The sequence below is a fragment of the Cervus canadensis genome, chromosome 21 (assembly GCF_019320065.1).
Source record: "Cervus canadensis isolate Bull #8, Minnesota chromosome 21, ASM1932006v1, whole genome shotgun sequence".
In the NCBI taxonomy this organism is placed as follows: Eukaryota; Metazoa; Chordata; class Mammalia; order Artiodactyla; family Cervidae; genus Cervus; species Cervus canadensis.
Genome location: NC_057406.1, coordinates 57,362,042 through 57,384,262, shown reverse-complemented (window position 1 = coordinate 57,384,262; position 22,221 = coordinate 57,362,042). Strand labels below are relative to the sequence as shown.

Sequence of the window (22,221 nt, the reverse complement as noted above, 5' to 3'; positions counted from 1 at the left end):
GCATACCTGCTTGGAAAGGGGTGGCATGGGGAGGGGGGATTCTTGGAGGGGGAGCCACTTCTGTGAGACCCACCAGGACGGAGGAAGGGCGAGCTGATGAGGGAGGGGCAGCACGGGGGTGGTGCGGGACTCCTGCAGATGACAGATAGGAGGAGGGGCTGCGGGGTGACTCTAAGCCTCAGAGGCTGGGGGTGTAGGGTGAAGGCGGGGGGAAGGCAGGTGTCCCTCGGCTACACCTGTCCACTGGGATATTGGGCTCTGGTGTCCCTGCCAGCCCTCCTCCAATAAGCCCCTCTGGGCCTCCAGGGAGAGGAGGGAGGAGCCTTGCCATATAAACTATATTTTTAGTTCCCTGTGCCTCTCCCCAGCTGCTATAAGACACCTCTCCCCGCCCCCAGCCCGCTTGGCTGAAGGCTCCAGAAGGACAGCTGGGCAGAAGGGGAGACGTGGTCAGTGCAAGGGCTGCTGGGGGTTGGGAGGAGGGCGGGCCCCTGGGGGTCTGGGGGGGAGGTTCCTCAGCTTTGGGGGGGCCCTCAACCTCATGCATGACCTCAGCAGATCCTCCAGGCCCCAGCCCTGCTCTGAGTCTCATCTGGCGCTGGTCCGGGAGGCAGACTCTGCCAGGAAGGAGCAAGCTGAGCTGGGAGTGGGTGGGAAGCGCTGCCTGGGCTGGCCTCCAAAGGGACGGCTTCCGGGAGGAGGAGGTGGAGGAGGAAGGGGGGGTGGCCAAGGTTGAGGGGACCTACAATTCTGAAGATCCAAAATGTTCTTTCTTGCCATCTTTGGTTCCCCACCGTGGAGTCTTAAAGGTGTAACACCTCTTCCCTCCCCCAGATTCACTGGGGCGGGGTATGAGTTTTTAGCTGCACAAGGGCTCATGAATTCCCAGGTCACCTTTGAAAGAGAGAGCTTGGTGCACAGTCACCTGGGCCTCAAACTTGTGCAGGGGGAGCTGGAAGCCCCTTGCTAGAGAGTTCTGAGTATGTAAGTGAGGAGAGGTGGGAGTCACGGGGAGCAAAGAGGAGAACGGCCTTTTTTGACTAGACAGGCTCCTGGCTTACCTTGCCAGTGGAGGGCATTCAGTTAAAAAGCCTTGGGGATGTGCAGTCTGGACAAGAAAAATCTTAAGTGAGCCTGAAACTTCTCTCAGCTGGTTCTCTACATTCCCAAGGAGCATCAGAGAGCCAGGACAAGGGAGTGAGCTTGACATAAGGCATACTTTGGTTTTTAGAAAGTGAGTTCACTGCTCCTAGAAGTATTCAAGCAGATTATGATCTGTAGGGAAAATTCCTGCATTTAGTGCAGGGATCCCCCAACCTCTGGGATCTAATGCCCAATGATCTGAGGTGGAGCTGATGTAATAACAATAGAAATAAATTGCACAATGAATGTAATGCGCTTGAATTATCCCCAAACCATCCCCCCATCCTTGGTCCATGGAAAAATTGTCTTCCACAAAACCAGTCCCTGGTGTCAAGAAGGTTGGGGACTGCTGATTTAGTGGGAACTTTGATACCATCTAGGCCTCTGTAAGTTTCAAGATCCTATGTCCCTATGATTCTAGATTTCTCTTTAGCTTTCTGACTCTGGAATGTAGAACCCAAATTTCCAGAGTGGTGAAAGTTGAAGACTCTGGCCCTCTAGAACTGTAACTCTAGGATCTCAAGTGCCCAGAATTTGAAGATTTGAGGATGATTCTACAAATTTCAGATTTTCACATTCAAAGGATTCCATGATATGAAAGGGAAGAAGAGGAAGAGGCAGGTCTTCCTCGGTGGGATCTAGTTCTGCCCCACTGGGTGTCAGACTAACTCACCTGTGTGTGTGTATGTACATGAGCGTGTAAGGCTGCAGAAAACTTTGCACGCAGAGGCAGCCTGACTCTCCTATTCTGTGCCTTTCCAGTTTCCCTGCCCCGGCTATTAGAAGGCTGTCACAGGGATAATTATAGCCCCCAAACAAAGCTGGCGGCTGCAGGTAGCCATAGCAACTGCTAGGTACCGCCAGTTCTGTTGTAGAGATGTGTAAGTACAAACAGATGTTGGTCCCTCCTATTAACTTAAAAGGTAAAACTTAAAAGGTTCACCAACTTCAGAGCCATGGGTTTCCATGAACTTGCCAGTTAATGAGGGTGCCTGCCAAGGGGGTGACAGCTTCATATTAAACACTTTAGTGCTGGTAACAAGTTGATGAGATTTTAAGTACTCAGGCCGTCCTCGGAGAACTCCGAAGGCTGGAGATGGGACAAGGGCTGTGGATTGGGCTGTTGGTTCCAGCTCTGCCGCTTACCAGCTTCGGGTGGGTGCACAAGGTCTCCAAGCCTTTGTTTCTGAACAGCCACGTGGGATAACAATGAGCCCGGCTCTGCCAGCCCCTCAGGGATGGGCTGAGGTTCTCAAGGGGGCAGGGGATTTAAATCGGAACCAGTGATGCTGATTCTTTCAAGGGTGTCCCCAGTGGGCCCCAGGGGTTGGTCCAGACTGGGGGCAGCTAGCTGCTGCTTCTGCGCTTCCCTCCCATACTGATGGGCTCACCCTCCAGCAAGGAGCCAGACCTAGGAGCTGAGACCTCAGCAAACTCTCTCAGAGTGGCCTTTCTATTTGATCCTGAGCCTGGCACAGAGTCGGCCCTCAGTAGCAGGATGGGGAATGGACAAATGAACAAATGCTCAGCTGGGTCTGTGTTGCAGTGCGTGGGCTTCTCTTGTGTGGCCCCCAGGCTCTGGCTGCAGCCTGCATGGGCTCAGTAGTCGCAATGTGCAGGCTCTCTAGTGGCAGCGCTTGGGCTTAGCGGGCACATGGGCTCTTAGTTCCTTGACCAGGGATCGAACCCACGTCCCCATCATTGGAAGGCAGATTCTTTACCACCTGACCACCAGGGTAGTCCCTTAGTTACTCATTTTACAACTGAAACTTTCACTGTGAAAGCTGAATGACGACTGGAGATATACCAGCTTAGTGTCCTGGGTTAACATGGAACCTCATGCGTGGTTTCAGGAGCACATTGTCCAGAAGGGGCCTATGTGTTTCTGGTCTCTTTGGTTGTTAGGAGTCCGCTGACTCAATATCTAAATAGGGATCACTCAGTGATACACAAGAGGTCACACAGGAAGTGTGATGGCCATCCTCGAATTGAAATGGGAGCAGGCTTTACCAGAATCAGAAGGAAGACCAAAGGTTGGTCTGGGGAAGCTCTGAGTTTGGGGGTCTTACTTGGTGCTAGCCATGGAACCCTTTCACCTAGCATTTCCTACCACCTAGCCAATTCTTATCAATCATCCCTGTTCACATTTTAAAGAGGCGATCTGATTGGTATAGTTAATGGACACTGGCTGTTTGACAGAGCCACGCCTCTAATTAGGTCCCAGCCTAGGTTCAATCAGCTGTGACTAGCCGTGGGATTTGGGAGAGGACATGACCTCAGGGGCTGGGGCAGGGCAGTTATCTTTAGAAAGAGCTGTGTATGTAGGGCAGTCACAACTGACAGGTCTAATACAGTCCCAGGGTGGCCAGGACACCTGATGTTTACCCTTGCTGAGTCTCATGGTCCACAAATATAAAATGGGAAGATGCTTTCTAACTTGCCGGGGCATTGGGAAGACTAGATTAATCCTGCCCAAGGAGGCACTTTGTAAACTGCAAAGTTCTGTGTAGACCCTGGTCATAGCGCTATGTAAACTGAACTGTAATGTTATTCCTCTTACTTATCTCTCTCCCCTAGGAGACTGAACACCAGGATGTGTTTTATCTGGTTTGTGTCCTCAGCATGTAGCAGTTTCTGACACACAGTAGGTACCTTATAACTGTTTGTTGGATGGATGGTGGAATGATGGATAGATGGATGGATGGATGATGGACAGATGGATGGACGGTGGGTGAGTGGATAGAGGGGTTGATGGGTGGATGAATGGATGATGGATGGATGGGAAGATGGATGAATGAAAAATAAAGGTTGATCATTCTCTTGCCTTCCTGGGAAGGCCATCCACCTTTTTAATTCAGTGAACATTTATTCAGTTCAACTTGGTATACAGCACTGTGCAAGGCCCAAGAAACACAAAGATGAAGGAAACAAAGCTCCTGCACATGATAACCAAAGTAAAGTGTTTGGGAGCATGGATCCAGGGGCCTGACTTCCTGGTTCAAAACCCAACTCTTCCATCAACTATCTGTGTGACTGTGGCACATCTCCTTAACTTCCCCTCCACGAGAGGTGGGTAATGTACATATTTATCATATAGGGCTGTTGGGAGACTACCCAACACACATATATTGTTACCACATATAAAGTGATTAGAATAGAGCCTGGCACCTGGCAAAGTCTCTGAGTATTGGGTGCTAGGGTACTAATGGAGGAGCCAGCATGGATACAAAGAAATATGATGCAATGAGGTAAGCAGTGTGACAGGAACACATATGAATAAATGGAAAGGGCAGGCAGTTAATTGTGCCTTGAGGGGGTATATGAAGCAAAATTTTTCAGAGGGAAATATCTGAGCAATATTTGAGCTTTCTGGATGGAGCGGGAAAATGCAGGCTCCAAGAGGCTATGGATGTGCCTGGGTTCACCCAGTTATAAGCAGGAAACCATCAAGGTTCCTTCCCACCACTCTGAAGAGTGAGGGGCATTCTGGCAAAGTGGGCTTCTAGAAGGTGGGCAAAGAGACCGCTAAGGCCAGGAGAGTCCCAGGGCCAAGCCAGGCTGCCTGCTGCCCTGGCTTACAAACATGATGGGTCTCCTCTCGGGACGGCTGACAGCAGGGGGAGTTGGGTTTCAGGCCACTGGCATCGGCCTTAGCCGTGCCCTTTCTGTTGGCCTCTGAGAGCCCAGACAGTGGCCCAACCTCCTCCCCACTCTTTCCGCAAACACAACCCCACCACCACCACACCCGTGACCTGAGTTGGCCTACCTCCCCACAATGGCACCTGCCTCAAAATAGCTTCCATGTGAGGGCTAGAGAAAGGAAAAGATTAGACCCCTACATGAGACAGGGAGGTGGTGGGGGGTGGAGAGAGAGAGTGAACGAGCTGTCAAGTGATCCCTGTCAAACATTTGGGAAGGTATAAAATCCCTTTGGGGCCAGGCAGCCTCAAACCCCAGCTGTCGGAGACAGGACACCCAGTCAGTCCGCCCTTGTTTTTCTCTTCTTCAGACTGCGCCATGGGGCTCAGCGACGGGGAATGGCAGTTGGTGCTGAATGCCTGGGGGAAGGTGGAGGCTGATGTCGCAGGCCATGGGCAGGAGGTCCTCATCAGGTAAAAGGAAGAGATCCCACTGCCCCCGTCACCTCCTTCCTCAAGGTCAAGAATGTTTGCCTGCAAGGTGGAACGTTTGCCCCGGGGTTGACCAGTTGGCTGCTGTGTTAATTAACTTTGTTAAACCCCCTATTTGGTTCTCCTTTGCTTTTATGTGTCAGAGGTTGGAATCAGGAAAGCAAATCCATTTCACACCTGTGCTAGCAGCTGGGAGGAGCTTTGATGATCAAATCCTTGATGCTTAGAGCCCACCAGGAAGAATCCTAAAATTATAGCAAGAATTAACGAGAAAGGTCTGAGAGGTCTTTCTCACCTCACTTAATGGATGAGGACACAAAGGACCTAAGAAGGGAAGGATGACCCCAGAGTCACAAGTTCATTAAAGTCTGTAAAATGTCAAGGATTAAGACACGGCCTTCAAGATGAGATATGTAGTTCTACACCTGGCTCTGCCACCGAGCTGTTGTGTGACCTTTAGGAAAGCACACAACTTCTCTGAGCCTCAGCTTCTTCTCCTATAAAATGGGGGGGAAATCCTAATGTCTACATTATACAGTAGAAGTAAGAATTAAATAAGATGCTGCATCTAAGGGGCCCAGCGTAATTCCTGGCATAGAGTGAGTTCCAAAAGGTGTCAGTAACTCTTAGAGATGAAGCTTAGGATTGGGCCCTTTAAAGTATAATAATAATAATAGTAATTATTATTCTTATTTTAGCTGTGTTGGGTCTTTGTTGCTTTCTCTAGTTGTGGTGAGCAGGGGCTACTCTTCATTGCCATGCATGGGCTTCTCATTGCAATGGTTTCTCCTGTTGGGCAACATAGGCTCTGGGTGCAGGAATGCCGGTTCCGTAGTTGCGGCTTTAGGTCTAGAGCACGGGCTCACTACTTGTGGTGCATGGGCTTTGTTGCTCCGTGGTACATGGGATCTTTCCAGACCAGGGATCCAACCCATGTCTCCTGCATTGGCCGGCAGATTCTTATCCATTACGCCACCACAGAAGTCCCTATTCTTGACTTTTGATGTTGGGTATGTCTTTTTGAAAGCTCAGAATAATCTCCAAGCACATCTTGCCTTTTTTAGCAAGGGACTCCTGAATAAACAAACAACCCCCTGCCCCCCGCCACAAAATTCCGAGTTTTGTATGCAGAGGATGGCTTGTGGTTCAGAAATAGAACCTCATGTTCCATTGCCTTCTTCCCCAAGTGGTGATAGACTCCCCTCTCCTCCTGCCCCTTTCTCATGCTCTGGGCAGCGTGAGTCAAAGCGTACATCGACATTTCTGCACCTGGGAGGAGGTGGGCCCTGGTTGCCATGAGTGAATGGATTGTCGTTCACACTTTATAGATGAATTTCTCCTTCTTTACGAGTCAGAGCAGGTTTTCCTCTCTTTCAGCCTCCCACAGGCTTCACCCATTTCCAGCTCCCATGTCTGGGAGAATGACCCAGACATAAGCTATAAGCTCTATTATCTGGAGTTTCAGTCCTTAGTGGCCCATGCCAAAAACACATGAGAAAGGATGGTCAAGTTCCCTGTTGAATCTAACTGGCATCTTGGGGTTTTCCTTTGTGTGTTTTTCCTCTTATATCTCTGTCGGTTGGCTCCTGGCACTGCAACAGGTCCCATTTGATTGGACAGAAGACTCTCCAAAGTAGACATCAACTCCTCAGCTCTCCCTTGGCTGTGTGACCTTGGACAAGTCACCAGTCCTCTCTGGGTCCCATTCCCTATTTGTTGAGTGGAGGGATTGCCTTTCATGCTCTCTGAGATCCCTGCCCACCCTCATGCCTTGGCATTCTTTGAGTCCTTGATCCTGCCTTGCTTTTGGAGAGGAGGCAGGGTTGCTGGGTGGGAGACCAGTTTGCCAAACAGAAGTCTTTCCCAGATGACCTGGGGGCTGTCGGTCCTAAGTCAGTGACTTGGAGGTCTGGAAGGAGACTTGGGGGTATTGTATCATGGGAGAAACAGCTCCTCCCTTTCCAGGGTGGATCAGAGAAAACTGCCAGGGGCCCGGAGCCAGGGGCAAGAATGTGATGCTGGAGACTGCTGACCCCTGGCAGGCCCCAGAGAGCCTGATGCCCCATCACGTCTTAAGCTGAAGATGTGAAGAAACCATGCCGACAGCTTCTGCCCTCTTGGTGTTTGGGGGCCAGGGGCAGGGAGAAGGGGATGCTGACTCCCAGGGTGCCCTGTGAGAAATGACCTTGTGATTCTGTTCCAGATGCCTAACCTGGGCTTTCTTACTCTTCTTGAAAAGGTCATTTCTCCCACTCCTCTGGTTATGACAGAGAGCAAATTCTATTCGGTCGGTTAATAAAACGCTGAGGGCTTCACTGCAAGTACATGATCATCATGTCCTAGAACATAATAGCTGGAAGGTCAGTTGCAGAGTCTGGCTCCAGGAAGCGGGGGTTTTTAGGAGGGCAGAGGCAGCTGAAGAGGGCTTTGGGCCCCTGCCTTTCCTTCTTTTCCCCAGATCTTTTCTGCTTTATTTGTTTTTGCATTTGAACAAAGGATTTCAAGGCCATGAAAAATTGGGAAGTCACTGCTGGTGGCCAGTATGTCTCATGTCACCGGGAAGAAACTTGGCTCAAGAGTCCCAGTCAACCAATGGCAGCTACAGACAGAACCCAAGATTCCCAGTCCTAGTGATGACATGATGGTGGTGAGGATGATAATAGTGGAGATGGTGAGGATGATGCAGATGATGACGGAGGAGATGATGGTGACGATGGAGCTGGTGATGATGGTGATGGTGATAATGTCCTAGAGATTTTGATGAGGACAGCATATATGTATTATATTACACACTGATTGCTAGACCCTGTCTTAAGTGCTTCATGTATATTAACTCATTTCAGCCTCATGATAACCTCATGAGGTAGACGTTATTATGATCCCCACATTTAACAGAGAGGTTAAGTGACTTGCATGAAGTCCCAAAGCTGGAGTTCAAATCCAGCAGCCTGGATCAGCACACCCACTCTTGAACCCTATGCCACATCGTCCCACAGTCTTTGCACACTAGAGATGCGTTCCCATCCTCATCTGGTTCTTCGGTTCTAGAGCAGAGAAGAATTTATGCAGGCCTGGAAGCATCTTCCGTCTTTCATGTGGGTGTCTGGTTGGGTCTCAGCTCAGAGTGCAGCTGGGAACTGGCCTCCTTTCCCACTGACCTGTAATAAACTAGGCAGGCTGACGATAGGATTGAAGATGAAAGCGCAAGGCAAGTGCGTGCTTCTGAGACACTGGATGAAAAGCCCCACCCGCCCCCCATTCCTACAGGGCGAGGGCCTTCCATCTGCTCATTCTCTGAGCTGCCACTGTCACAAGTACCCAGGTAGGGCCTTCTGTGGCTTCCCAGGGACTCCCAGTTGCCGGCCTTGGGGGCAGTAGAGGGAGGCAGCTGTAGGAAGGAAGATCTGCTGGGCATTCAGGAGCCAGGTTTTTCTGCACTGTTAAAGTAAATCCGGGACTCCCTCTCTGGCTGACAAGTGCTAAGAGTGTAGGGTGAGGTCCGGGTTGGAGGGGTCAAGCCTTAGAACTTGGAAGCTGAGAAATCAACCTTTTGGTTTACAGATAGTTGATCCAAGACCCAGAGGAGCTGAGTGACTTTTTCAACATCACAGAGCACGGCAGAGGCAGAACTGGGGCCAGAACTCAGCTTTCATAATTCTCAGTGCTTAATCTCTTCCCCAGACATCCGGAGGACTCCCAAGATGTCTCAGATCTCTGGCAGCCTTGGGTCCCAGGTCCTCGGTCCTCTTCTTCCCCAGAGAGTCTCCCTCCAGTGTCCCGACCTTCACCTGTGGGTTCTGGGTCTTGCATCTGTCAGGCAGGAGTTCAAGGATCATTGTCGCCAGATAATAATAGTCAGGAGCTCGGGGACCCTGGGGTGAAAGGTGCTGGAGATGAGCTGTCAGTGAGGTAGAAGGCTTGGCCGGGGCCCCAGATGAGGCAGTGACGTTGAGCGTGGCTGTGGGCAGCTGGGTGCTCTGGGAAAGCAGGAGGGACGCGCCCCTGGGGGAAGGGGGCGCTCCCTGTCTGTGGCTATGCCCTGTTTATGTGTGTGTGTGTGTGTGTGCAGGTGAGCACGCGTGCGATTATGGGTATGTGCCGTGAGATACTTGTGCACACTGGAGTGTGTCCACAGTTAGGTTTAAGGGTGTTCCAGAGCCAGGAAACCACAAAAGAGGAAGCTTTCAAGGATCTGAAGCCATCAGACAAGAGGAGGGAAAGCCCAGCAGATAGGGTCACTCCAGCAGAGGTTTCCGGGTGCAACACAAAAGAGAGAACATGAGTTATGGAACCATCAGTGTGGGTTCGTGTCTGGTCTCTGCTACTGACCAGACACGTGACCCTGGACAAGTCACCTACCTCTGCAGTCCTCCCTTTGCCCATGAGTGAAATGGGGAAAATCTCTCCATCCTCTCCGTGGCAGGTACGACTCCCTTTAACCGATCCCCACCTTTCTGCAGAATGAAAGACTGAAGTCCAAGGCAACAGGTGACTCCTCCGATCACTGCGGCCAGCTCACTGGGTCCCTGGCAGGAGTGGGGACCTGGTCTTTGGCAGATGGCTCCCACCAGAGATTCTCGCCATCAGTACTGTGAGGGGCCTGGGAAGAACAAGGAGGCAGAGCAAAATAAGCAAGAGCTTTCTGAGCCTGAGAGCTGTTCAGACTAGAAAAGCTGTCACAGGGAATAGTGAGCCTCCTAGAGCCGGAAGTATTTGAGCAGCCAAAGGATGATCCTCGAGCAGGAAGCTGCAGAGATGGACTGCATGGACTATATTTTGAGTCACTCAGACCTGATTTCACTTTGGCTCGTCTGCATCCCAGCTATGTGATATTGAGCTAAGACCTCATACTCCTTAGCCTCTGTTCCCTCATCTGTAAAATGGGGATAATACATCCCCAAGGGGAAGTGCAAGTGCAGAGCCTAGCACGGGCCTGGCACACAGCGCATGCTCCACAAATCCTTTAGCCCCCGTGCTCCTCCCTGCTCCACTGTGACACCATCTAGGCATCTCGGCTCCCAACAACTTAGAGCAAATGGGGGTGAGGCCAGGTACCATGCAGATGTTTTTCCTTCCAGGCTTTCACAGTAACAGTTAAGCAGATGATGATGCTAAAAATAGTAATAGCAAGCATTTATAGGACACTTCCCGTGTGGCCCTCAGCGTATACCATCTCTTTCAATTTAATCCTCACACTTTTATAGGGAGGACTCGTTATCCCTCTTCCTTGGATGGGGAGACTGAGGCACAGAGAGGTGAAGTGAATTGCCCAAAGTCACACAACTAGCAACTGGGAGGGTGTGGACTTGAACTTGAGTCTGGCCACCTCCTGACCCCTGGGTCTAACTCAAGCCCTCCTTGTACCGCCCCCCTCCCCCAACCCAGGCTCTTCACAGGTCATCCCGAGACACTGGAGAAATTTGACAAGTTCAAGCACCTGAAGACAGAGGCTGAGATGAAGGCCTCCGAGGACCTGAAGAAGCATGGTAACACCGTGCTCACGGCCCTGGGGGGCATCCTGAAGAAGAAGGGTCACCACGAGGCGGAGGTGAAGCACCTGGCCGAGTCACACGCCAACAAGCACAAGATCCCGGTCAAGTACCTGGAGGTGAGTGGCGGGGCCCGGGTGGCTGGGAGGATGGAAGGGGCGGCCTCAAAGACATGAGATTCGGGTTCAAGTCCCAGCTCAGTAATAACTTGCTGGGTGACCTATGTTGTTGCTCTTTATCCCCCCAGTTTTCTCACCTGTAAAGTGGGCTGCTCCCCACTTGGCCTTCCTCCTGGATCATTGAGAGTAAACATATTTTTCCCCCAAATGAGTATCTTGTTACTGAGGGAGAAGTAGCTGTGAAGTACACAGCTTGCATTCTGCCCACGGGTAGGCACCATTATCACACCCGCCCGACAGATGAGGAAACTGAGGCACAGATAGGTTAAGTAGCTTGCCCCTGGTCACAGAGGCACCACAGAGCAGAACCAGGATTCAGACTAGGTCTCTGTTCCTCCAGAAACCCAGCTCCTAGTCTCCCTGCCCCTGCATGTCGGACATATACAGGACTCATGAAGCAGCAGTTCAGTAGCTGGGGCTTAATTCTGGGTGGAAATTATTAGTTCTAGCATCTTTACGGATGAAGAGAGGGCGCCTCAGGTGTCTGAGGCAGAAGCAATTGGCTTGAATCTCCTGTGATAGACTGAGAATTTGGGTGGGCGGGGGAGAGTCTGAGTTTCTAGTCCTGTGTCTAGACCCAGTGGGAGGAGGGATGTGGCAAGAAGGAAAACTAGGGAACTGGGGGATAAAGGGCCCTGTGGCTATCACCCCTGAGAATGGGGGCCGCAGGCAGTTTGGTACAGCCGTGAAGGTAAGGTTAGTCATGATAACTTCTGGTTAGGATGGGCTATGAGAAGCAGTTTGCCTGGGTCACTGCATGGAACTTTCACGATTACCCCCATGAGCTTAGAAACTGCATTCAGTGTTGTCTTTTTCTGTCACAAAAGAAGTCCAGAGGTCAGGAGCCCAGAGCTGGTGTGGGAGCCCATGGGTACTGGGGATGCAGGCTTTTTCTGTGTTGCCATCCTTGGATACATATGGTGTTTATCCTCAAAGTTGACTCGTGGTCCAAGATAGCTGCTGGAGCTCCAGCCTTCTGGTCCATATTCCAAACAGAGAGCAGGAGGAAGAGACAAAGGCTCTCTTTTGAGAAACCCCAGGCATCTCACCCAACAATGTTATTTATATCTCATTGTCCAGAAGTTAGTCATGAGATCACGTCTATCTGCGTGGAAAGCTGGGAACTGTAGTCTATTGCCATTCCAAACACAAACTAGTGTTCTCTTACAAGGAAGAAGGTGAAAATGGCCATTGGGCAGGTAAATAGCATTCTCTTCCCCAGGCAGGTACTCTTCTCATCCCCATTTTACTGATGTGGAAACTGAAGGCTCAGAGAGGTTGAGTAGCTTGCCCCCGGTCACACAGCTTATAAGCCAGGAGGTACAGTCTGATCTATGGTACTCTGCAATTCACGCTCTTAATTCCTGATGGTACAACGTCTCCCATGAACAATTACCATCACCATCATCTTCAACCTCACCATCCAGCTCCCCTAACTGCTCTCCTAACTGTTACTATGAAACTGTTAGCTGCTCAGTCGTGTTTGACTCTTTGTGACCCTCTGGACTGTAGCCTGTCAGTCCAGCCTCCTCTGTCTATGGAATTCTCCAAGCAAGAATACTGGAGTGGGTTGCCATGCCCTCCTCCAGGGGATCTCGAACCCAGGTCTCCTGCATTGTAAGCAGATTCTTTACCCTCTGAGCCACTGGGGAAGCCCCATCTGCTCTCCCATATAACACACAAACAATTCTGTCTGAACATCTCAGCATCACAGACATGAGGAACAGTTCCTGCCCCTGGGATTCTGCACAAGTGGTGGTTTCACCTCCCCATCTTCTCTCGGCAAATCCCTGTTCATTCTCCAAGGCCCAGCTCAGAAGCCACCTCTTCAGTTCTGGCCCACGAGGCAGTCAGCTGCTCCACCTGTCAGCTCTCCCTGGCAAAGGCATTTATTCCAGCCCTGCCGTGGCGCCTGCCGGCTGTATTGTAATTTATCTCTTTACCCAGCTGTCTCCTGCCTGGGACAGGAGCTCCTCAAGGTCAGACCCTGGCTTCTTCCACATCTGAACTCCAGTGACAGGCGGGGGGCTCACAACCCAGCTTGAATGATGGAGCCCGTCTCTGGGGATGAGCAGACAGGCTTAGAGAGAAACAAATGCGGTCTAGGAATAGGACTACCAGCTAACAGACTAGAACCTGGTCTACTTAAAAGAAGTTTGAAAAGAAAGTGGAAGTGAAGTCCCTCAGTCGTGTCCAATTTTTTGAGACCCCATGGACTGTACCCATCAGGCTTCTCCATCCATGGAATTTTCCAGGCAAGAGTACTGGAGTGGGTTGCCATTTCCTTCTCCAGAGGATCTTCCTGACCCAGGGATCAAACCCAGGTCTCCCGCATTGCAGGCAGACGCTTTACCGTCTGAGCTACTGCAAAAAATTAAGACAGCGCCCCGTGTCTGCTGTTCCCCTCACTGTGGAATCTTTGTCTGTGTTCTTCATGAGAAATTGCTCTTTCTCACCCATGAGCAAGGGGACCCCAGAGGGTGCTGGGTGCTAAAGTCCTTTCTCAGTCTTCTAGCTGCCCCAGCCCACAATTTTCTAAGTATTAGTGACTCAGAAGTTGACTCAGGAAAGGGTGAATTGAGGGACCCAATGGGGTCAGGATCCCTGTCTTACACGTGAGGTCATCCGTGGAGGTCAGGGTGGAACTGGGCCTGGAACCTGGGTCTCCAAGTTCTCGCTAGGTCAGCTCATCTCCTTACTTGGCTTTGTTACGTTTATGACATTAAAAGGGAATTAAACACATGTCCCATTCAATGCCAGGCAGTAGGTGTTTGTGGCACTGTCCCGGCTTCTGAGCCAAGCAGGGTTTACTAGGTGTTGACATTTGTGCTTCTGAGGCTGCACTGCACGTGCTCCCCTCACCCCCACGCATCAGCTTTTGGCCACTTGTACCCTGGATGCCGGAGAATATGAACAAACCCACCAGTGCTGGCCTCTGTCTCCCTGGCTCTGGCTGTTGTTTGTCCACAGTCCCCTGGGTGCAGATTCCAGCTCTCCCATCCACTTGCAACATGACCTCAGTCTGGGCCTCTGTAAAATGACACCCCTTGTCCACAGGCCACGGCTGAAATTGGCATCAAATCTTTCTGAACCGTTGAAAAAGCAAGTAGCTTCTTACTATATAAGGTTGCTCAGTCCCTTAAAGCAGCCCTGTGCTGTGAAGATGTTTGTGCCCATCTTTCTGGGCATGACAATGTGGATGGTAGAGCCAACAGTGACGGTGAGGCTGCTGTAACATATTATCCGTCTTGGGCCCGAGCACAGGCCTGGTCCCTTTCCTCTTCCTTTTTCTCCTTCCCTTCCACCAATGCTTCTGAGTACCAGCTCCGTGCTTGGCACAGAAAATAAGATGTTCTGACCACCCTCTCCCCACCATCCCTCCAAAAGGCTACTGAAAGAGATCACCATCCTAAGCCATTAAATGCAAAAATTAAATTCACACACATGGAAGTAGTTTCTGGACTTCCTGATTGCAAAATCCTGGATTAAAACCATGTAATAGGTTGGGTCCTCATCCTGAACTGAACCTCCAATACCTTGGCTATCTGATGTGGAGAGCCAACTCATGGGAAAAGATCCTGATGCTGGGAAAGATTGAGGGCAGGAGAAGGGGGCAGCAGAGGATGAGATGGTTGGATGGCATCATTGACTCAATGGACATGAGTTTGAGCACATGCAGGAAGATAGTGAAGGACAGGGAAGCCTTGCGTGCTGCTGTCCATGGTGTTGCAGAGTCTGACAGGACTGAGCATCCTGAATATAGTAGAGGTGGGTAGTGTGTGTGCATGCTAAGTTGCTTCAGTCATGTCCAATTCTGTGACCCTAGGGACTGTAGCACATTTCTGTCCTCGGGATTCTCCAAGCAAGAATCCTGGAGTGGGTTGCCATGCTCTCCTCCAGGGGATTTTTCCAACCCAGTGATTGAACCCATGTCTCCTGCATCTCCAGCATTGCAGGTGGATTCTTTACTCTGAGCCACCTGGGAAGCCCCTGGTTGGGGGCGAGGGTAGCCAACCCACCAAGCCATGGACTTTGACCACAAGCCCAAGGCCTGATCTTTCCTCCTCTGTATTAAGATGGGCCTTTATTATCCCATCTGTACTTGTCTCATGGGTTGTGGGGATTAAAGGAGTTAATCCATGGAGGCCACTCAGAAGTGTGCCTGATATATATTAAGTGCGCCTGATATATAGTAAGTACTCAGTAAATGGCCCTGCAATAAAGCAAAGCTGGGGCTGGGGTTGATTCCCATCTGGCCCCTGGCTTGTCCTGCCGGTGACCAGCACCCCTCTGCTCCTGTCCCTGCAGTTCATCTCAGATGCCATCATCCATGTTCTACATGCCAAGCATCCTTCAGACTTCGGTGCTGACGCCCAGGGCGCCATGAGCAAGGCCCTGGAACTGTTCCGGAACGACATGGCCGCCCAGTACAAGGTGCTGGGCTTCCAAGGCTAAGCCCCACCCCCGTGCCCCTCACCCCACCCACCTAGTTGGCGGGGGCGGGGACTGAATCCCAAGTAGTTATAGGGTTTGCTTCTGAGTGTGTGCTTCATTTAGGAGAGGTGGGTGGAAGAGGTGGATGGGTTGGGGCGGGGGGAGCCTTGGGAGGGGCCTGGGGACCAGGCTTTCAGTGGAGGGTCATCAACTTGGGAACCCAGGAGAAGCTTGACTGTGGCTGGCTGAGTTTGGATAACTCAACTTTCACCTTAATGCCAACCCAATTCCTACCAACCTCTAAACTGACCCACACCTTTACACTCACCTTAAATCCCCAATCCAAGCTGTCAACCTAAACTCCAGCCTAATTCTCTGACCCCATCACCTAGCCCCTTGAAGACAGCTGAGTGTCGGCTTGCCCTGAGAAGGAGGTGTGGGCCGGGTAGGACAGCTACACCCAGCCCTAGGGAGGCGTGAAGGCTTGGTGTCTGCAACATAAGTGTTCCTTCTCAGGTTGGGGAGTGACACCTGGTTTAATAAAAGATTTCTCACGTCACAGTCTCTGTCTGGTGTTTTTCATCCCTTGGAGCAGGGGTCCCTAACGTCTGGGATCTAATAACTGATGATCTGAGGTGGAGCTGATGTAATAACAATAGAAATAAAATGCACAATAAAAGCAATGCACTTGAGTCATCCCGAAACCATCCCCCCGTCCCCCACCTCCACCCTTCATGTCCGTCCATGGAAAAGTCGTCTCCCATGAGACGGATCCCTGGGGACCAATGCCCTAGCGCAGTGGGGGCCCAGGGAAGATGCAGACTCAGGGGAAGATGGTCGTCATGGTTACCACAACTTAGGAAATATGCTCAAGGACACTAGTACATGGCAGAACTCAGTTTAAAGTGCGGCCTGGAAGCTGGCAGGGACTTCGGCTGAGGAGACAGCTAGGCGGCCAGCCGGTGGCAGGGCTGACCTTCTGGCCACAGAGAAAGGGCAGAAGCGTGGAGAACAACTTACCAACACAGGCCAAGAGACACAGTCCATGTCTACAAAGGCTGAGCGAGCGCATGGGTGGAATGTGTATGTTTCGCTGCAGCGAACTAGAATAAAACTTTGGCCTGTGGCCGCAGCAGCCAGGTAGCAGGCTGGAGCAGGCTGCAGAAAGGGGCCTGGATCAACGCAGGTACCCAAGCTGAGAGGGGCTTGAAGAGCATTCAAGACTCAGGGCGCCATCTGTGGGAAGCCCCTGAGTCCTCCGCCGCATACATCTCCAGGGGCTCTCAGGACAGGCAACCTGGTGCCCCCTGCCCTCGGGCGGTCAGACCCCTGTGATGAGCCCAACCTCCCTGCCCCAAATCTCAGACTATGCCAGGTTTCACAGCCACTGAACCGACCAGAGCCCATCTTCAGAAATAGACATGTCTCAAATCCTAACGCGTTCATTCATCCTGCCCTGCTGCAGCAGCAGAGGGCAGAGTTAAAGTCCTCTTGCTCTGCCTCAGGCTTTGGGAATTCTTACGCAATCTGATACGTTGAGAGATGAGTGGAGGGGAAAACAGCGGAAGGGGGATCTTGGAGCCTGGAGAAAAATTCCATGCATTTATATAGTAACTCCACTGATGGCCCAAGCGAAGAATACTTCTGTGTAGGATATGTATGAGGGATTTAAAGAGGAATAATTTGGTCCCTGTTCTCAAGCAATTGTCAGGGTGCTCTGATGATAAAATGAGGGCTGAACAAAATTCAGGGTCGCAGAGAAGTACCAGGTATTTGTCACACACCTTCAGTATTCACATAACAAATATTTGTGGAGCTCAGCAGGTAAGAAAAGCTCAGTTTATACCTTTGATGTGCAAAAAAGGCAACTTCCTTTTTTTTCTACAACTCAAATTCTTGTTTGGAATCCTCAGTGTGGCTGGATGGCAAATACTTAACCTCAATCTCTTTAAGAAACCCCCCTTTTCCACTCCCCCCCAACCCAAATGTCCCTGGGATTTTGACTAATTAATTCCAAGAAGCTTACATGTGCCGGGCTGTGGTGTATATGGGCAGGGAGGTGGCGATCTGGTAGTATCCCCAGTAGTATCCTCAGGGGTGCTGCACTCCACCTGGTCTTGAGTTATTGTCCCCATCAGGCACTTACGGAAATTCTGAGGCCACCCAAGGCTCCCTTTGCCTGGTGCCACTTCTTTCCAGGGACGCCCACACCCACCCCAAGTGCTCTTCGCCTGGGGTATGAGGCAGAAGTTTCCTCTGTTCAGACCCCACGGGCCTGAGCTTTCTTACCTTCTGCAGGGATTAGCAGGGCTTATGCCTGGCTGTCCGGTACAGTTGTACAGGGTGCACACTGCACAAGAGTGCCTGACCAGGGGACTAATAAAGCTGGACCCAGTCTGTGCTCTCGTTGCTAAACTGTGCACTGGGAAAGGATGCCTCGTCCTCGTTCACATAAGGGTGCTCTGTGAGCTTGCAGTGGCCTCTAGCACAGACACAACCACTTTTTTTGGTAACCTCCACCAATCGCAAACTTATTCTTTCCTATCAACTCCTTTCCTACTGATGGTTCAGAAAACGATTTTCCAACCTGGACAGCATGGATGCCTCATGATTTCCTCCAATTTTTTTGCCCTTTCTGTGTGTTCTTTCTGGTCCTCTCAGGCCTGAGCTTTTGAATCTGCAAATCTAGGCGAGGGACATGATTTTCTTGCTTTCAGCTGTCAAGTCTTTCCCCGAGGCTTGGGCACAGAAACACCTGGCTGTCTCAAAAGGAAAGAGCAAAGGAGGACAGGAAGTTTCAGGGGAAAATGCAGGCTAATACTTTTTAAATGTGATCCTGCAATGGGACGTATTCTGCATTAACCTAACGCATATTTCTTGAGCAAATATTATGGACCAGGCCCCAGGTTTGGGACTAAGGGTCCCAACTTCAAACAAGGCAAACATGGTCTCCACCTTCTGTGGAGTGGAAGCGAAGAGGAAAGAATCTGTGCTAGGCTTTGAGGGCAGCAGAAAAATGCATTCATCAGACATGTATCAATTGAGGGCTACATCATGCCAGGTCCTGGGCTCACTCCAGAGTGCCCTGGTGAAGCCCACAGGCCCGGCCCCATCTTCCGGAAGCTTATGGGCTTAGGGCTCTTCCCTAAGTATGGATATGGGAAGGCTGAGCCTTGAAGAGTCTGGGGAGACTGGGCGGGTCCAGTCCTGGGGACGAGTCATAGAGATGGCGGATTATTTGTTGGCCAATCATACATACGTTATGTATATTTATATATAAAATACCTCTTCAGTGTCACCTTTCCTGAATATACTCTATCATCGCCTTCTGGAATCTCCATGAAATGTTTCTCACTTGGCTCACACCCTCCTCCATGACTCTTTCCTAGTTTCCATTTCATGGCTATTTTGCATCCTGAGAAGAATTTTCCTTATCTTCTTGTGCAGTTATACCTTTTTTTTTTTCAATTTCTCAAATGTTCTTTTATCCAGAATTATTGAGGTATTAGGAGTGTGTATTTAATCCCCATCTAGTCTGCCATCTTTCCAGAAGTGGACATCTTTATTACAATTTATGATTATGGGTTTTTTCTCCCTGTTTTGATTGTCCCCTTTGACTTTTTGTGTTTCCTCAGTCAGACACAGAAGGTGGGGATCCCCTCAGCTTTGCTCATTTTGTGTACCTATCCCCTGGCCCAGCTCCCACTCTATTATGGCAGTTCAAATGGTGTGAATTGAAGATGGGAATGAAGCCGCCCTTGTTTCTTTCTTGGACAGGCAGGCATGTTCTCAACTGTAGAACATTCTATTTGTTTATTTATCCATGGCATGTGGGATCTTAGTTCCCAGTCCGGGAACTGAACCCATGCCCTCTGCAGTGGAAGCAAGGAGTGTTAAATGCTGGACCACCAGGAAAGTCCCATTTATATATTTCTTTTTATTTTTGAACATTTGAAACATTAGATGACTCAGACAGCATCAGTGGAGCCTGATTTTGAATATCTGGTTCCTGAGGTTGAGTTCTGTGTGTGTGTGTGTGGTTCTGTGAGGATGCCAGAAGTGTGGGCAGCTCTATGTGTGAGTCTGAGTGTGTGAACATCTGTCTAACCCCTACGCTGTGAGGTCCAGCCTTGACCTTTTACCTGCAGCTCTGAAATCCACGGGACTCAGGCCCCTGGGACAGCTGAGGTGACCTCTTTGGACTCTAAAATCCGGCTCTAATGTCTCTGGCCAGGACTGTGGCTTTTGGGGGTGGAGACAGGCTGAGACGTTGGAGAGGACATGAAAGAAATCAGGGCTTGGGTAAGATCTGAGAAAGTCTAAGCGATAAACCGTGAAGGGCTGTGTATGTGATGACTCATTTGAGCGCTTGACTTGGCAAACCTTTAACTGAGCAGAGCTGGAGGTATCAGGTGATGCCCAAACAAATGACAGGCCAGGCTTCATAAAGTCTACCAGATATCATACACACATTTGCCTTGTAATCCATAATTTAAATTATATCTCGCATTTTCTTTTTCACTCTGCACCCTCCCTCTCTCTCTCTCTCTCTCTCACAGACACATACACACAAGCTTCATTTTTTGCCTCCAAGCAAGTGAAAGGTGCATCTTTAAAGAAAAAATGTAGCCACAAAAACTTCACCTCTGCACATCAATTCTGTTGCCTTGGTCCAACCACCTAAGTATACAGATATACTACCCACAGATATGAAACTCTTTCTGTGCTGACATTTCCCACAGAAAGTGAAAAATATTGAACCTGTGTTACCACATTTAGAAGACCAGGATCTTTGCTGGAAATATTTCCACTCACCAAAGGAAAGTGAGTATCTCGTGTCCCAGGTACAGAATGTTTCATGTTCTAGTTGCTGGCCTTTCCCTTCATTGTGGCGAATGCAGAGTTCAACCACCTCATCAAAAGTTTTCCCGTGAATTATCCAATTCAAAACACTCAGAGGGCGGGGCGGCCCCCCACTCATCACAGACGGGAGGTGAGCTTGTGTGTCTAGTGAATGATGAAACAGGGTTATTTGGAGATCCAGTTTTTTTTTTTTTAATATTTATTTATTTATGGCTGCCCTAGGCCTTTGATGCTTTACATGGAGTTTCTCCAGTTGCTATGAGCAGGGGCTACTCTTCACTGCAGTGCCAGGGCTTCTCATTGCGGCGGCTTCTCTGACTGTGAAGCACAGCTTCTAGAGGTGTGAGCTTCAGTAGCCGCAGCATGCGGGCTCAGTAGCTGGGGCTCCCAGGCCCTAGAGTGAAGGCTCAATAGTTGTGGTGCATGGGCTTAGCTGCTCTGCAGCATGTGGGATCTTCCTGGATCAGGGATTGAACCCGTGTCTCCTCTGTGGACAGGTGAATTCTTTACCGCTGAGCCATCAGGGAAGTCCAAGCACAGGTTTTGAGCACTGGGAACTCAGGGTCTTCTGACAGGTATGGGAAGGAGTGGGTATGGCAGAGCAGGGGTTCTGCAGAATGGGCACCCCTGCCTCAGCTAGAGCAGTAGGACTTTCAGCCAAGTAATATTTAGAGTCTGATGATATTTTGTTAGAAGTATACCAAATAAGGGTATCCTGTTGCAAAAGGTTTGCCCCAACCACCAGCCTAGAGGAGGGGCTCCCAGTGGGACTTGTATTGTCCCCTGCGGTGGCATTTGGCTATTGGTGGAGTGGTTCCTGCTCCACCAATATTGACAATTGGTGGGGGGAGGGGAGCGGGAGGCGTGCTGGGTGTTTTGGAATGTGCAGGAAAAAACACACAGAGAAGGTTTATCCTGTGTTCTGGACCCTTACTCTAGAACTTATAAATTTTTCTTATTCATACACTGTCTTTGAATTGTTTAAAAATACATAGAATGTTCCAGGAATACAGCTACTGTGTAAATTGGGGGAAAAAAATTATTACTGGGAACTTTTCAAGTCTTTTCACCATTTCAGAAAAATGACACCCCTCACGGCAGGGCCACCACGGGATTCTGGTGTCTGTGGCCATTACTATGGATTATGGATTCTAGGGCAGAATCTGACATCCCCTCTTTCAGGCACATGGTAGGGTATTTTCAAGGTAGTACGGCCATAATGCTTGTGTGGCCAATGAAATGCGAGGAGGTGTGCGTCACTGCCGGTGGAGGTTTTACGAACTAAGGAGTTTTCTCGGCAGCAGTCAAGGCGGCGGTGATCATGCTGGTCTAGATGGGGTGCTTGTGGTCTAGCTGGGTCTCAAGGACGAGCAGAGCCCCTCCTGACCACACTGAACGTGAAATGTGAGTGAGAAATCCCCTGGAGGGGTTGGGAGAAGATTAAAGAGTGTTTGTCACTGCAGCATAGCCCGGCCTGTCCTAACTATGCCGTCCCCCATCCAACAAACTTTCTCTGGGAAGTGTTGCATAGGTGGTGAGTCTATGAATAGGTGCTAACACTGAATTGCTCCACGTGTCCTCTGGTGCCATCATGCCCCAGCATTTAAATATTGAAAAGCATTTTATTTGATCATTAAAAAACTTTCTTTTTATCTTTATACATATCATAGCTAGGACATGATATTAAATTTTTTAAATTATGGATATGGTAGATTATATTATCAATGAGGTTCATTTTAGGATAATAAAGGAGTTGTTACCAAATATTTGTTAGAAAGAAAGAGTATCACCTGATAGCGCTGACAATCACTGATCCTGAGGCCTCTGCTATGGGGCCGACTGTTCTGATATTCCAGTAGTAGAGGAGGCTGGGGCGGGAGCTGTAGGGGAAAATATTCATCAGAGTTACAGCACAGTTAGATAATAAACTTCAGAAAGTGCAGGTTCTAAACTAGATGCTCATCAACATGATTGCGCATCCAC

The 22,221-nt window shown here is 50.0% G+C and overlaps 1 protein-coding gene across 4 annotated transcripts; it reads left to right on the top strand.

The window, feature by feature from the left end:
* The first annotated feature begins 345 nt into the window (after positions 1–345).
* On the top strand, positions 346–15,936 carry MB (myoglobin). Of its 4 annotated transcripts, XM_043440597.1 has the most exons (5): positions 346–449; positions 3,721–3,787; positions 5,153–5,255; positions 10,659–10,881; positions 15,250–15,936. In XM_043440597.1, the coding sequence occupies exons 3-5, from the start codon at positions 5,161–5,163 to the stop codon at positions 15,394–15,396; spliced, it is 465 nt and encodes a 154-aa protein (XP_043296532.1). In that variant the 5' UTR covers positions 346–449; positions 3,721–3,787; positions 5,153–5,160; the 3' UTR covers positions 15,397–15,936. The 4 variants fall into 4 exon arrangements, with proteins under 4 accessions (XP_043296532.1, XP_043296535.1, XP_043296534.1 ...); XM_043440600.1 differs by lacking the exons at positions 346–449; positions 3,721–3,787 and adding an exon at positions 4,928–4,946; XM_043440599.1 differs by lacking the exons at positions 346–449; positions 3,721–3,787 and adding an exon at positions 5,013–5,060.
* The last annotated feature ends 6,285 nt before the right edge of the window (positions 15,937–22,221 follow it).